The 17,259-nt window shown below is 43.2% G+C and overlaps 1 protein-coding gene across 3 annotated transcripts in view; it reads left to right on the top strand.

Annotated features, from left to right (window-relative positions):
- Positions 1-17,259, top strand: part of PLEKHA3 (pleckstrin homology domain containing A3) — a 723,378-nt gene that overhangs the window by 435,288 nt on the left and 270,831 nt on the right. For all 3 annotated transcript variants that reach the window (XM_069616104.1, XM_069616102.1, XM_069616103.1), the window contains one exon: positions 1,861-2,025. In XM_069616104.1, coding sequence (XP_069472205.1) covers positions 1,861-2,025 — 165 coding nt within the window. The remainder of the gene's footprint in view (positions 1-1,860; positions 2,026-17,259) is intronic.

Raw genomic sequence — 17,259 nt, 5'->3', positions numbered from 1 at the left:
ATGGAGGTGGGTGGAGAGGCAGAGGGATGAAGAGGTTGTGGCAAGAGAGAAGAGGAGGTGACTTACACAGATGATAGAGGTGGTGTGGTTGAAGTGAAGGCAGTGGTGGGATAAGAGAAGTCTGATGGTAATTTTAACAAGAGTGGCATTGATGGTAGCAGTCAAGCAGAAGGTGGATGAGTGGGTAAGGAAGTGGTGGGGGGACCTGAGTGGAAGAGGTGTTGAGCTTTTACAGATGTTTTTAAAAGAATTTGCAAATGTATTTCCGTCTTAATGCATTGTACTCTGTGGCATGTATATCCTAGAACTACACATGCTTAGTTCTGCAATGAAGACAATTGCTCTTAATGAATTTGGAAAAAACACAATGAGCCTCAAAACCTTATGTATTCTTTTATTAATTCTACAGAGAAGTGTTCTATGAATGTTAAAGACACATTTTCTTCAATTATTTCTGCTTAATTTTGCTCAATATCTTCAGATGTCATATTTTTTAAAATGTTAATGTATCTGAAATAATGTCCTCTGCTATTAATTTCTTGATATTTGTCAATTGATGTCAAAATTAGTTTTCTATATTGTAAAGTGCTCTTCTATTGTCCACTATATCCTTAATGGTAGCTCATCCCAATTAGTGCCAACCTTTGATATTGATCATTCTATGGTAGTGTCCCCCGTTAAATGTTTCTTTTATTAATCAATGTGTATCCTCTTAGATCATATCCTCAATATGTTCAATACTCTTAAATGATATAAGTTCTTCTGAAAATGTCTTCTATATTCTTAATAATGACTCATCTTCAATTGTACCATCCTCTACATGTGTTTCATCACTGCATTGTGGCTCATCAAGAGTTTTTGTAATGTCAATTGATGCTTCTAGTTTCCGTAGAGATTGTTGATCTCACGATTTGTTTGTCTTTCTTTGTTGTTCTGGCATCCTGTTTTGCCCAAAATGCAAATGTATTTCTGATGAAACAGGATGCTGGTACAACAGAGACACATTCTGTTGGCCACATGAACCCTAAATCACAGATCTGCAAACAAATAATGCAATTGTAATCTGGGGTATTGTAATATGACTTGTGAATGTTTTTTCTCTCTGCATTGGCAGCCCAGCTAGCTCTCATGTACTACAGGGGGATTAGCGGCAGCATCCCCAACGTTTGCTTGTGCCCTGGAAACTCGCAGGCATGTTGCTGGCCCAACCTGCTGGATGAACCTGTGGAAAGATTGTCTTTATCTAACTGAGCGCAATTTACCACCCATTTCAATTATTCAATTCTCCCTGGAAGTGGTTCCACCCTGACACAGGTGCAACAGGGCAGCCACTCCACCACCTACAAGGTCATATGTCTTGGCAGTCCCCTGCAGCTGCAGCCCCACTAACATTAGGAATTATCTGGGAATTGTAGAGCAATGGTGCTGCCATTGGTGTAGGGGAGAAGAGGTCTCGCTCCATTGTAGCAGGTTTGGTTCTTTGCTTCCTTGAGCTGCACCACTCAGTCTCCTGAGGGTACCTTTCCACTCACTTCTTTTCAGGATGCCATTTTGATCTGGGAGCATTTCCATGAGTTTCACAGCAATCTTGGCATTGCAGGTGCACTACCCTTTGGGATAGAGACTTTCAGCACCAGGGAATGGGTAATTTTTCCATTTCTCTTGGATAGTTGCATATTTGGGGGTGAAAATGAAAATAAATCACTATAAACATTCAATTGTAACATCTATACCGTTTCACGCATATATTGCTGCTTTAACAGATTAATATAATTGAAGTGCACCAACATTTGTCCTCAAGTGTTATTTGTCATCATTTGGTTTTCTATTGACCTTTACTGTAAATTTTGCATTTCCTAGAACATGAATGAAGCTTCTTCTCTGCTTAGTGCCACATGTAATACATTCATCACAACGCTGGAGGAATGTGTAAAGATAGCCAATGCCAAGTTTAAGCCTGAAATGTTTCAACTGCCTCATCCTGATCCTCTGTTCTTTCCAGTGTCCCCGTCACCTGTACAAATGGTGAGTAGACTATGTTTTTATAAATAATCAGGTTGAGTTGTAATAGACAAGTTTGAAAGTAAACTACCACATTGGAACCCTTATCGATTTTGATCAAGTGCATTTCGAGATTACATTGTTATATTTTCTGTTTGCTGTCCCCCTTTTAACACTTGAACTTATTGGAATATCTTCTATAGTCTGTGTACAATCTGAATGATGTGAGAACAAGCAGGAATTGTATGTGAAAGAAAGGATTCACAAGTATGTTTATTGGCCGGTGCTAAAGAATTTGCATCTCAGGCAGTAGAGGCAATCGACTGAACATCTAGCAACATATTATCTTGAATAATAATCTATACAATTATTTCGATTGGGATTTTTAAGAACATATGATGGATAATTTTCAATTTAATGTCTATATATATTGCCCATTTAGTTTATTTTTAGGGTTATACGGTAGATAAACTGTACATTTTGTGAACACCACCGTAAGAAAGATGTGTACATTTATGCTTACATGTGAGATAAGTAGCTCCTAGTTAATAAAAAAATGTAATTAAATGAAAATGTATGATCTTTAACAAAAACCTCAGACCAAACGATGTAAAGATATGAAAGCAACATTGTATATTTCGGAATTTTCTGTAGGGGGCTATGCTGTTCACTTACCTCTGAAAATCCATGAGAGATTTTTGTAACGCACTGAAAATTGAATCGTGTTTTGATAAACTTTATTAGCCAGAAGGGTACAATGATTGGACCCTAAGGACATTGATAAGCTCCCACAATCTTTGCTTTCCCTATCTGCCATTCTGGATCCTTTTTTCTCTTCCATAAGTGGAAGGTCTTTATACACTTCTGGTTATTTTGAAGTGTTTTGTTTGGTTTTCTCTAAACTCTATCCTTCCATTTTTTGGGATAGATTTTCTTGAGTGGATATGCTCTTTCAGTTTTTCAGCAGAATGACTTCCCACAATAACTTTAATGTAATGTATTTGTTTGAGTCCATGCTCCTGTTAAATGCCTTGAAATTCTAGTAATTTCAAATCCTGCTGTTTTTTTAATGCAAACTTTTTATTGGTATTGTATAGAACAAACAAAAACAGAAATTAATGTCCCCCAACCTCCCCTGCCCACTTCCCCACAAAATCATTCCCTAAATAGCATTGACACACAATTAATTTCTTGGATTATATTGAATAAGGGTAACAAACTGAGACTACAACCTAATCTTGATTTCCCCTCTCCCTTTCCAATTGATCCACACCTACATCTTGTTTTATCTATTGATCCTTAATATTCTCATGTTTGGCATGACAACCACAGTGATAATCTAGTAGTTCTTCAAATCACATACATTTCTCTGAACCAGATTGCCACTCCGTCACAGATGGCTTTTCCCCTCACATCACAAGTTGCTGTGCCATTATGGCTAATGCATCACAGACCACGTTTACCTGTGTGTGAAGCCACCCCGTTTTCTTTGCAGAGCCGATTTTAGGTTCCAGTATCGGTGGCCAGCCCATGATCTTTTGAAGAGCATTTACAATTTTCTTTCATGTACTGTTGAATTGTTCTTTAATTCCATATCATATGAAGGAATGTGACTGGGATTTTCAGCCACAATGGACACATTGCAACCATCCTTATTTCTATTGTATACAATGTTACAGGGGTATGATCAGTTCTCTGTAATATCTTAAACTGGATCAGTAGAAGCCTCACATTTATGGCATCTCCTAGGAGAGCGGATACTGCCTCTAACCACTCACCATCATCCATGTAACCCAGGTCTGTCTCCCTCTTAGGCTTGCATCTCAGCAAGAGTTTCAGCATGGGATTGGTAATCCTTTTCTATGCTGTGGAACTGCCTTCGTTGTGTAGTATTTTTCTGACATTTTAATTTGTTAAAAGATGAATATTCCTCTGTTTGACATATTTGTAATGGTCTGCCTGTGTTGGGAATCTAAAGAAAGAGCCGAGATGGTCAAGGGTTGACAGACAAGTGTTTATTTTGATCTTTTTTAGTGCATGCATTTGTATTTGTATTTATTTTATTTATATAGCGCACCTGCCCAAAGGCATCTGGGCGCATTTCTTTAAAGGCACATGGTTACAGATGAGCAGTACAGATATTGCCCGGTGGTGAGAGCCACCCTAAATACATGTTGAGATTTATAGGTAAGCCAAAGTACAGACATAAAGGTAATGGAATTACATACATACATAAAGTACCACCTGGCTATGGATAAGGTTGCGGCAAATACAAAAATAAATTACAATAGTTGTACAATTTACAGAAGTATCAACAAGTTATGCAGTAGAATGTAAAGGATGATACAGGTTATGTGCATGAGGGAGCATGGTCCTGAGCAAATAGCCAAGTTTTTGCCTTACTCTTGAAAGAGTGGTAGGACTTTTAAGCTCCGAGTGAGTTTGGAAGTGTATTACATAATTTGGCAGCGAGGACTGGGAAGCTAGATCTTCCTGCTTTTTGAATCTGGGCGTTGACAGGGTGTGGGCTTGGGCCGATCTCAACGGGCAGGATGAGCAGTGGTGAGTGAAGCGGTTGGCTAGATAAGCAGGGGCCATATCGGACTGGCACTTATGGGCGAGTGCCAGGGTTTTGAGGGATATTCTGTGAACAACCAGTGTAGGCTACGCCTGGTGTCAGTGATGTCAGATTCCCTGGGAATGTTAAGAGCTGCTCTAATAGCATTGTTCTGGGTTACTTGCAGCTTGTTAATATTTCTTTGGATAGTCCCACGGTAGAGGGCATTACAGTAGTCGATTTTAGCCATAGCAAGAGTTCTGGTCAAAATGATGCAGTTAGCAGCAGTGAGGAAAGGCCTACATGCAATGATAAGCTTGCATGTGTAGGCTGAGGCCGAGACCACCGCATTGGTTTGTCTCGTGAGGGATAAGGTAGAGTCGAGATAGATACCTAAAGTTTTTGCATCATTAGATACTTTCATAGTACTGCCTTCAATGATAAATGATTTGAAGGCAGGATCTAACTTATTAAGTCTGAGGTGGGAGCCTAATATGAGTAACTCCGTTTTTTCGTTGTTTAAGAAAAGGCCATAATGCGCCACCCAAGCCTGGATAACTAGGTAAACATCATTGAGGGCTTTCGAGTCAGTCAGGTAGTCACTAGTGATAGGGATGTGTATCTGGGTGTCATCAGCATAATTGGTATAGGTGACACCCAGATAGTCAAGAATATGAAAGAGCGGCTTCGTGAAGACATTAGTCACACATTCACCATGAAGCTGCAGGATGTAGGAGACCCTGCCCCTCTCCCACTTCCATCAGGAGATGTGAAGCTGCTTCAATTACATCATGAAGCAAGGTAAGCATGGAGGCTTATTAACTTTTTCGCGCTCGTGCGTGAGTCTGAAAACAACGGTATCCTGGACTTCAACTTTACTTTGTGCCGCATCGCTTTGCAGTATTTCTCTGTGCATCAACGGACTCAGCTGCTTTTTAAATGTAACTGATTGTGTTACATGGCCATTTCATCATGGCCGCCTGCAAAATATGGTCCTCTGAGCTTTGGCCTCGGCTCCTTCTGCTTGCCCTGATTGGCTGTGCATCTAGTGATAGCAGCCTATGGGAAAGCCGGTTTATAGTGAATATGCCGAATGACATATTTTTCGAATGCCATAATGTCGAGAGAAAAAAATGGCAAAAAAAATGTTTTTTTTTTTAATGGGGTGGGAGGGGGGTTCCCCCCAACCCTCAATTTTTTTTATTTACCATTTATTTTTACCAGCTAAACCAAAAAAACACATAACATTTTTTTTTCAGCAAAGGCCCGAACCTGGCCCCCTACTCTCACTCAGAGCGCTGCCTTCCTCATTCACCACAAAGCTGCAGAATGTAGGAGACCCTGCCCCTCTCCCACTTCCATCAGGAGATGCGAAGCTGCTTCAATTACATCATGAAGCAAGGTAAGCCTGGAGGCTTATCACTAACTTTTTCGTGCTGCCTATGGGAAAGCTGGCAGGCTTGGCCGGGCCTCCCACCAAAGACCCGCACCTGGCCCTGTCTACCCCTGTCCACCACTTAACGCTGCACGCCCGGTACCAGTGACTGTGTGTGAGTGAAACCCCCCTCATCCTGCTGGTCGCCCATGTGTGTGTCAAACCCCACCCCCCATCCCGCTGGTCGCTCTTGTATAAGTGAACCCTCCCACCCCCATCCCGCTAGTCGCCCTTGTGTGAGTGTGCCACATATTTTGAGCTCCTGCATTGTATGTTGATGCCACCCTTTAAGATGGGGCTGCGCATCATGTCTGTGCCACATATTTTTGACCCTGCATTGTATGCTGATGCCACCCTTTAAGAATGGGCTGCGCATCATGTCTGTGCCACATATTTTTGACCCTGCATTGTATGCTGATGCCACCCTTTAAGATGGGGCTGTGCATCAACGCTGTGCCATATCTTTGACTCTCCGCATTGTACAATGATACCACCCTTTAAAATGGGGCTGCACATCATGTCTGTGCCACACTTTTCCGACCTCATGCATTATATGCTGATGCCACCTTCTAAGATGGGCTGCACATCTTGTCTGTGCCGCACATTTTGACCCTCTGCATTGTATGCTGTTGCTGCCCTCTAAGATGGGCTGCACATCTTGTCTGTGCCGCATTTGTACACCCCTGCACTGTCTGCTTAGCTGCCCCTCCACAGGGGGTCAGGCAAACTGTATATCTCTACCAGCACTTCTGTAACAAAGTTTTTTCTCACAAGCACTTATGTAACCAAGTAAGCCTTTTTAACAGCGCCACGATGCCCGAGGGCAGTTGTGCGCTTTACAAATGCAAATAAATAAAATATAGTGTGGGCGAGACACAGGACCCTTGTGGGACCTGACACAAGACTGGAGAGGGTTCAGCAGATGTAAATGCCAGACAGGATCTAATCCAAGATGTAGCTTCATCAGAGAAGTGGGCAGCATTTTTGAGGTGGTGACAGAGAATTTGGTGGTTGACCAAATCAAATGCTGCCGATAAGTCTAACAGTAGGAGGGCCATCTTACCCTTGTCATTTAAGACTTCAATTTGTGATTTTAAATCAATGAGGGCAGTTTCAGTTCCGTGCCTTGGTCGGAATCCAGATTTTCGGAGGCCAAATAATTTTTGAATTTGTAGATATGCGGCACGGTCTAAGATTTTCAAAAGAAAAGGCACTGTGGTAATAGGTCTGTAGTTGGATGGGTTGCTTGGATCTAAGGTGTTTTTTTTTTTTATAAGTGGGATGACCCAAGCGTCTTTGAGGTTGTCAGGGACTATCCCAGATTTAAAGGAGGCATTAATGAAGGTGGTGATGAAGGGAGCAAGGTCATTGGCAGCTTCCTTGCTGATGGGGGCGGGGCAGGAGTCGCCTTGGCAATTTGACGGTTTCAGTTTTTTGATAAAGTTTTTCACCTATGCAATAGGAAGAGGTGTAAAGTGGAAGGGTTTGATGGAATGTATCAATGATGGTGTTTTGTTATGGTGGGTGTTAGGTGGTGAGTCTGAATGGAGACTGCACATTTTGCTGTTGATTTTATTTTGGAGTGTGGATACTTTATCAAGGAGGGCTTTTTGGATATTAGTACACCAATTGGTGTCAGTTTTACAGTTGTCAAGAGGGGCTATGGGAGATTCAAGTTCTTTTAGAATCTTGAAAAGTTTGTTAGTGTTGGATTCAGCCTGAAGGATGTGCTTGTTATAAGTATCTTTTTTTGAAAGGAGTATTGCTTCTTTATAATTGGCGGAAGCTAGGATTAGTGAACTTTTGTTGGAATCCGTAGGGAGACTTTTCCAGCGCAACTCAGAGATCTACGTAAAAAAAAAAAACGCTGAAGTGTGGTGTGAACCACGAGTTAAGATGAACGCGAGGTTTAGGTTTCCGTATTTTCAAAGGGGCTATGATGTTGAGTGCTTTCTGGATAGTTTGGTTGTAGGTATCTACTAGTACCGTGGGATCTGAGCAGGATGGTGATACTTTATTAAGGAGGGGAAGGATGAGGGGGAGTAGTTTCTCTATTGTGATGTCCTTCTTATTTCTGGTACTGATGGATGGGGCGATATTTTGTTTGGGGCTTTGGTGGCAGGATTTAATGGAGAAGGTGATTTTGTGATGATCGGACCACATGCATGGTGTGATGGACACAGAGTTGATGCTGCAGTTCAGATCAGAAAGCCAGTCAAGGGTTCTACCTTTGTTATGTGTAGGCACGTGGATATGATGGGTGAATCCTAGGTCTGTTAGGGTAGTAGCAAGATCAAGGGCTTTAAGATCATTCAGGTCTTGGAATCCTAAATTGAGGTCCCCCAGTAGTATAATTTGGGACTTGGGTTTGATATTATCTGTAAGGGGAGATGTGATGTCATCGGTAAAGGTAGTAATGGGTCCTGGTGGTCGGGAGATAAGATGAATACTGGCAGTTTGATTGGGTGATATCAGCAATTTAACTGATAGTAGTTCGGCCGATGGGATCTGCTGATTGGGATAGGCCTAAGTTCTAGCAATCTTTTGAAAATGAAGGCAGCACCCCCATCTTTAGATTGGTTGTAGTTCCTGTCGCATCTGATGATGGCATCATTGTCAGGGATAGCCAAGGACAAGGAGGGGCCAGCTGCAGGGTGTAGCCAAGTTTCCGTAATGGCTAGGAAGTCTAGGTCTTGGGATACAATGAAGTCAGCGATGTCAAGTGCATGAGCTAGGAGGGATCTAGCATTCACGAGGGCTCCTTTGATCAAGATGACCTTTGTCAAATTGGCAGTGTCATGAAGGGGAATAGGCTCCATGGGGTTTGGCAGTGTGGTGACAATGTGATCAGGTATTGGCGTGTGGTGGTCCTGAGCCATGTATGGTTTAGCAGTGGTACAGCAGTACGTGCCTGTTTTGCTTTAACTTGTAATGATTTTTTGGAGTGCTTTCCTGTTACACATGAAGGCTGTTGTGTGGTAGGGGTTTACTTTCTCTCATCTCACCCCCCTTGTCGCATTAGATTGATTTGTTTGTATCTAATGGGTTGCAGAATTGGGACACGTTTACATCAGTTGGCCATCTAACATGTCTGAGAAGCAGTACATCTGCCTTTTATATATTCTATGTAGATGCCTAACTTTATTGATCGTTTTGATGGTTTTAGTTTCTCTTTGATCAGTATTCATTGTCTAATGAATGAAAAAAGAAAATATGCATACAGAAATAGAATTTTCAAATTGTAGAACAATCATTTGTGATGGTGTATAAAAAAGGGTGCCTATTCATTTTCTGTTTAGTAAACAGCATTACGTCTTTGTTACTTTCATTGTCATTTATATTCTTGATGCTGTATGGAAAATGCAGTTTAGCCGATTACTAGGTGGGTTTAGGGTGCATTTACATGTTTATTAGGCAAGCTTGAATGTAATAATAAGGGACTTTTATCGTTGGTCCTTTTTTGCAAATGGGCCGGAGCCAGGTGCAGTCATCATATCCCCCATTGTGGGTCCCTTGGCCACCAGGAGCCCTTCTTAAGCACCGTTATCCAGTTGGAAGCATGCTGATCACCACTGGCATGTGAACCCGAACCACAAAGGCCCCCTGTCTTCTAGGAGGCGCTACCAATGAGAAAATTATCCCTTTTTTTAGGACTTAATGGCCAGGTCTACAGACAACATGGTGCGTCAGCAGGCCCTGCAAAGCCTGGAGCCACCTGTTATAGATGGCCTTACAAATGCATAGACTCCAAAGTGAGGTTCAAGAGTTTTTATTCAAAATGTAAATAAGGTGTCTAAACTTGTAATGCATTGAGCTGGGCTTCGGGGATACTAGTCGACGTCCTTCTTCTGTCTTCCCATGGGCTCCCACATCAGGATTCTGTGATGAATCCTATGGAGTCATCCCTGATCCCCGCATGATGATCCACTCCCACATGGCCAGGGGAAGGCAGCCGCTTACCTGATCCTGACCCTCGGGGTGGCATTGAAGGGAGGATTATGTGGAAGGGGATGACTATCGGGAGGAAGTGATGGCCCCAATGTAAGAGACACAGTATTCTCCACTCCCAAAACTATGGCCTCTAAAGTATTGATTGGAAAATTATCAATCTGAGAAAAATACCATTCTTACAAATGTACATAATGCAACATAACATCTTCTATGTCTAATCATTTTGACTTAAATGAAAATCCCAAATATTGTAGCTTTACAAAGTTACAATCTTCAATGGACTCCAAGCCCCATAAAACTTATAGTACTGGATGAGGAAGAGGAGAAAGAGTTGATGTGGAGCGGAAAGCACTTCCAGCTGCACGTGCATACTAGTTGTTGGGATACCAGTCAGCTGTGCGCAACATTAAACAATTGTGTGCTTTTAAATCAGAACGGGACAAAAGGATGGGAGAGATGCAGAGTGGTGGAAGTGGGAAGCAGAACCAGAGACAGCCGCACATGAGCAAGCTACGCTGACAGCAAGCGCTTCCTACTGGGGTGGAGTGAGACTGGGAACAGCGTGGCCAGTGCAGAGGAGCCGCTCAGGAACTGGCAGCGAGGAGTAGGCTGCCGGGAGAACGGTCACGCTGCAAAGCAACTATCCCACTGGCGAGTGTGAGAGCAGCCGGCGGGAAGACCAGAGAAGTGTCTGCAGAGCGGGGAATGCTTTCCCACAGCGCGAACATCACGGCAGCAGTACGTCAAGTGTCGGAAACGCCAAGAAACACCAGTGAGTCTGCCCTGGAGTTTTGGGCATCCCAGGGCTCACTGACGGGTGTACCAGCATTTACCAAGCTGTTTTGCCCACCAAATAACATTGAAAGACTATGTTTACACAAGCCTCCATAGAAGAGATGCCAATATGGGAAAGTTGGAGTAAATATAGTGAAAAGAAAATGCACATTATTAGTGGAGTAATTGAAAGGCAAGGTCTGTAGAACTCTTCATATATGAATGGTCAATATGGGTAAGATCGGAACAAGCATTGCCAGCAGTGAACAGTATTTATTTATTTATTTGCTGCATTTGATTACACGCGCAAACCCTTGGGTATCACGGCATAATTTACATATAGCTTTGTTTTCATGTCAGGGTTACATACAAATGGTTTTGCAAAGTTACATATATTTATTTGGCACAGTCATATATACAGCTTGGATATCATTATTCCTTGCAGTAATCTTAAGATGCTGAGAGGGTGACCCAGTCCGCTGAAGAGCTGGTGACGGATTTTTAGTATTTGTTGAATAGCCATGTTTTGAGTTTTGTGAACTTGGGTAAGGAAACTTCATTGGACAGGTGAGGGTTCAGTGAATTCCAGATGCGGGGGGCTGCAATGGGGAAGCTGGTATTGCCCGCTCTTGAGGTGGTGAAGCGTGGGATGAGTAGCTGTGTATTTTGGATCTGAGTGTTCTGGGCAAGGTTTTTCGTGTGATGTATTATTGAAATGAAGATCAAAACTTGCACACGCCTCCATATAAGGGAAGCTAATGTGGCAGAAGTTGGAACAAGTAATGACTGAAGCCAATCGAGTATAAAACAGTGAAGGAGTAAAAACTGTGTTATACTACAAAGACAATTGAAAGGTTGTCAGAAGACCTGGTGAGAGTGTTACATCAGGCAGCGAGTCATTTGGGGGGCAGATACCTGGAAGGAGAGTACACCAGGGATCAACCAAGCCCGGAGAGGTGGATGCCTGGCAAGGGAGTACATCAAGTAATCGGGCCAAAGTTTGTAAACAGAAAGACTTTGTGTATAGGGTTCCTGGCAGGGGAGGATTCCAGGATACCTTCTTGTGTTGAATATAAGAGACACCATTGCCATCCTGGAAACGTCACTTATTTGGAAGAGACATTTTCATCTTGAAGTGTTATATGAAGGAGACATGTCTACCACTTCTAAAAACTATTGTTTGAGTTGGGCACTTGCTATATTCTATCTGAGACAATTCAGAGGAGGTTAAACATCCCCTGGATACAGGGATTGCTCTGTTGGATTTATATGTTTGGTTTTTTCACTTATTTGTCTGAGACATTTACCTTGCACATTTTGTTGTTCATTTTTAATGTGAGGGTTCAAATGCTTTGGACACAAGGACAGTTTGCTTAAGTTAGACTACGAGACACAAACTGTTCCCTAGTTTTGATTTCATAGACAGGGAGACTCTCATTTGAATAGGGATAGAAAGGCCTTTATCCAAACCCTTTTATTTTAATAGCATTTATAATGCTGAAAACATTCAAACTTTGTGTTTGTCTCTCATGTCTGGCCACTCACAATTCTCTTAACCTCTAGAGTGGTAACTAACAATAGGTATCCTCCACCAAATAACTAATGTAACGCCCACCTGGTTCCCACTGGGGCGCTGATCTAGTGTGGATTACTGTGGCCTCTTCTAGCATGATGCGGAACACCGATTGGACAGGACCTCCAAATCGTGCTTCCTTGGCCCGTAGGAATATCCTTCTGCAAATGAGAAAGGGGATTAACAGTCTGCAGAATGGTGTGCTAGCTCCCCCCTTCCCCCCTCCGTTCCTCTCTATTCCTCCAAACCCGGTTTAAGCTCACCTTATGGTTTGGAAGGTTGAACTCTCCATCCTGCTTCTGGTGCAGGGGCGCGCGTTTGTCCAGTTACTTCACTGGTTTTCAGAATGGCGCTGGCAAAATCCACTTGACTTTCCTGAGCGATGCGCCGTAAGTATGAAAGTTCAAAGTTCAAGTGAGGCCCCCTTTATGCTGTCTTTCTCACCTGTGATCTGTCCTTTATTTCAGGTGCAGAATGAAGGCGATGCGTCGAGGGGTTAACCTGCCGAGGTGAGTAGTAATGAGGGCGATCCCTCTAGATGTCCTTATCATTCCTCTGAAATGTCTCTAGTCCTTTCCCCATAGGGGGCGGGGTACGGTACCTGCCAACGGGGCGGCGCCGACCCGAAATGTGGAAGAAAAGCCGGTAAGTATTATGGCTGTTAATCAGGCTTTCCTTCTGTGTGTCCTTCTGCTCACCTTTTGTTTCTTCCGCTCTCCCCTAGGTGCAGAGATGTGGCGTCCGATGCTGACAGCCGCGATGGAGCCCGGGAGATGTCTCGAGGACAGGACAGGGGAGTGAAGCGTGGCGCTGCAGCGAGCAACGCAATGCTTTTAAATTGAAGTCTTCCTTCAGGGATGCTGGCGAGAAGATTCCAGATGCAGGTAAGAAGCTTGAAATAATCCTTGGTTTTCACCTTTCTCTTCTCTTCCTTCCTTGCAGGTCTTCCAGGTTCGAGACGGGCGTGGCTGTAGTCCAGGAGCAGGAGCAGACACGGTGAGCGTTAAGCTGCAGGAAGCAGAACAATGCAAAGCATGAGCTGCTGTCTGGGCGTGGCTTAAATAGCCTCCAAAGAAGTCCCAGGTACGTATCCTTCCCCAACTAGGTATGTATCCTTCCCTGGCCATGCCCGAGTGAAAAAATAGTCCCTTTCAGTTCTCAGGGAGGCCTGAAGCGTGCAGCATGGTCTGCATCAGGTAAGTGCACAAAACACCTCCCTTTATGAGCCTGGCGCCTATGGCGCCAGGGCTGATGTCCAACATGAACCTGGCGACAAAGGCGCCAGGACTGAGTCCAAAGAGTCCCTATAAGGGGCCGCTGGGCTTTTACCCGAGGGCATGATGTCTGCTTCCGGGGGTGCTGGGCCTGGCCTGATGGCCGGGGGTAGGCATCATGACAACTAAGAACTACCTAATGTGAGGGCTTAGAGGCCGTAGTTTGTCTGTGCGACTTCCTATAGGGTTCTTCTAAAGGCTTAGCTATCCTAACAGTCCCCACCCCAGATTATGGGGTGCTGTTTTATCAGTATTGTGCCTTTACAGATACCTGTCTCTATTTTCTTTTCACATGCTGCCCCCAGTTCCTTTCCCTGTTGTTCCTGTTAATATTCTCCACTCTACTTTTGCCCTCCTCCACCTGATCCTTTTTTTCCTGTCTCCATCTGCTCCCCTGGTTTGTCCCCCTGATGTGTTCACACGCTCTCTTCACTTTGCCACTTTCCTCTCTCCTCGCCACTGTCTCCTTTCCTATCTCTCATCCCCCATTTTATTTATTAATTTATTTATCATTTATATAGCGCAAATCCACTGACCCTAAGGCTTAAGGGCGCTAACAACAAACAGATACAGAAAACGCGTTCAAAGAAGAGAAAGGTCACAGGTAGTAAAAAGTTCGACCGGAAGGCAGGAACTGAGAACAGAGGAGGAGGTTAATTAAACTGATGGGTTTTAAGTCCTATCCTGAACACTCCATTAGAACTTTCAGTTCTAAGTTTCAGTGGCAGGTTGTTCCACGCGATGGGAGCCACGGAATAGAAGGCTCCAGTCTTTGTCTGAGATAGTCTGCAGTTTGGAACAACAAGTTTAGAGAGACCATTGGATCTGAGACTATAATTGCTAGTCCTAGGTTTAAGTTCTTCAATAAGGTAGTTGGGACCAGAGCCTATCAAACAGTTGAAGGAGATGGACAAAAGGCGAAAGAGAATCCGTTCCTTAATGGGAAGCCACTGAAGTTCCCTTCTAGATAGAGAGATATGATCTGATCTCTTTTTGTCCATAACAACCCTAACCGCATTATTCTGCACTACCTGTAGTCTATTCACTTTGCATTTTGGAAGACCGATGAGAAGACTGCTGCAATAGTCTATCCTAGAGCTAATCAATGCTCGGGCCAGCGTCTCTCTACTAATTTGAGAGAGGAAAGGACGTGCATGAGAAAGTAATTTAATGTAATATGAAGATGAGGAAACCAGATTGCAGACCTGGGCTTTCATACTCAAGTTACAGTCCAGATAGATCCCCAATGTCTTAACTTTTTTCTTAGCCTTTATGACACAGTTATCAATCACAAGCTGGGAGTATAAATCTTCCAGTCTGTGCATTTTCGAGTCAGTACCCACAAGCATGAGTTCTGTCTTGTTGGTATTAAGGGCCAGTCCATTAGTGCACATCCAACTTTGGATGAGCAAATATATCCGGTTGATTTTAATTTCATCGTCAGCGAAGATGCCCGTAATAGGAATAATACACTGGGTATCATCAGCGTAATTAGTGAACTCTGTCATTACTGTCCAAAAAGTCAAGAAAGGGAACCGTAAAGATGTTATAGAAAATTGGCAAAACCCTTCCTCTCTCTTCCCACTCTCCTCTCCCTCCTCTCACTTTCTCCTTACTCCCCTCACTCACCCCATCTCTCTCTCTCTCTCTTTCTCTCTCTCTCTCTCTCTCTCTCTCTTTCACTCTCTCTCTCTCTTTCGCTCTCTCTCTCTCTCTCTCTCTCTTTCACTCTCTCTCTCTTTCACTCTCTCTGTACCTAGTGCCTCTCATTCATCCCACCAAACATTCACTCACAGCTTCACTTTCACTATCTCCACATGGTCTCTGTCCACCTCCTCTGCTCCAGATCTCACTCATACACTCTTCACTTAGTTTTTTTTGGCTGGTCTTTTATACTCTTTCCTTCATGCTTCCCCCCCCTCGGTCCGGTGCCTCACCTGACTGTACTTGGCTGCGCTTTCACATTGCAAATCTTTATAAGCCCTTTAGGCCGAACCCCCTTTTCTCACGCAACATTCGAATCTGGTTTTGGATTCCAGTGTCTACTCAGCTCTACCTTTTTCAAACACAGTGATCCTACGTGCAGCTCTTTGAGCGCGGGCACTTCAGAGACTTGGTTTCTTTCTTCAGGTTCCAGCGATCTCTGGTCGCGGCTGGAAATGCTGGTATTTGTATTTTAGAAATTAGACAAAATGGACTCAAGACAGCAATAGAACGGCAAGGTATGGTGTGATTGACTGTGGCGCCATATTAATTAAACATGACGCAAGCGTAGCGGGCAGAGACTGGGGCCCTCCGAACTCACTCACCCCACCTCTATGCAGAACTTGCTACGGTAAAACCTCTGGTAGGCTTCTTTTCCCAGCCTGGGAGTGGTACCTTCCACTCAGGCCTTAGTCTTACTAGGATGAGAGGGGCCACCATAGGATTTTAATATGCCATATTGACACATTTTGGCAGTGAAAACTATCACAAACCATTGCAGCCATTTAGAAACCATTTCTGAGCTCCAAACCAATCAGACTGTCTAGCAACTGGCCAATCTAGATGCCTTGCCTTTGAAGTTATTTAGCGAATTTGCACGCCAATTAGACCCACACAGCAGTTTTCAGGGTCCTAAATGATTGTGAAAGTTAGAGCGATCCAAGATACCACTTACAGGATTTTGAGCACATTTAGTCGGATATTAAACAAATTTCAGGTACATTTGTCATAAATCCTTAGAGCTGTTTGGCCCGTAGGTAAGGGCACATTTTGGTAATCGTGAAATGAGTGGGAAACCCACATTTTAGGAATACCCTACACTTTGCATCCCAAACTTCCCAAAACATTCCAAATAAATGAACTTCTGCCTCATTTTGCTTACCGTTACTGCTAACACTCCAAAACAACAAACAAGAAAAGTCTAAAAATTTTAGGAATGCCACCAAACACTCACTGGCAATTAAATATTTCTCAAACAAAATCATACTCCATGTGAAGTTATGTTGCAAAGGTAGCCCGAAGGCCCTATTATTGGAACATTTCATTTTCAATCCGGTTTATTTTGGATAGTTATCCACAAAAGCAAATGCAGAGTGCATAATGCATTATTTCATGATCATTTGTGCGACAGGACACCATTAAAAAATAAAAAGTGGACATACATGAGTTAAAACAGTCAGAGCAGACGAATGCTTATTGGAAAATGATTCACTGCACTCTTTCTCCATGTAGCCGTCGAGAAACATCTTCACCTCGTCAAGTAAGTCTACGCCATTAATAATTTACAAGCCGCCCAGCACCTGTACATTACCAACCCTCTTGCTGTTCTTAGATCTTCCCAGATTTTCAGTGCAACTTCGGCCACATTTCCTTGACAAACCATTGCATGTGCAATACTAGCCTCAGCTGCCTTTAAATGGTCCACCATCATGTGCATCTGGGCATACATAGATTTGCAAACAAAACAATTAGAGTGGGCATCATTCAAAGAAACCATAGAGGCTATTGGACCATAGCTTTAAAATTTAAAGAACAGGTATTAGGTGCACATTAGCCACCATATTCGAAAAATGCAGAACCTAGAATCCACAAACTAACCAAATACTCTAATCCTTGCTGCTGGGTGTTCCCCTGCAGCATATACTTGTGAAATGATAACGAAATTCAGTTCAAAACCCACTCTCTTGAACGGACAATAAGACCCTATGAT

This window comes from Ambystoma mexicanum, chromosome 9, assembly GCF_040938575.1.
Source record: "Ambystoma mexicanum isolate Mex_15411 chromosome 9, UKY_AmexF1_1, whole genome shotgun sequence".
NCBI lineage: Eukaryota > Metazoa > Chordata > Amphibia > Caudata > Ambystomatidae > Ambystoma > Ambystoma mexicanum.
This window is presented reverse-complemented; position numbering and strand designations above follow the sequence as displayed.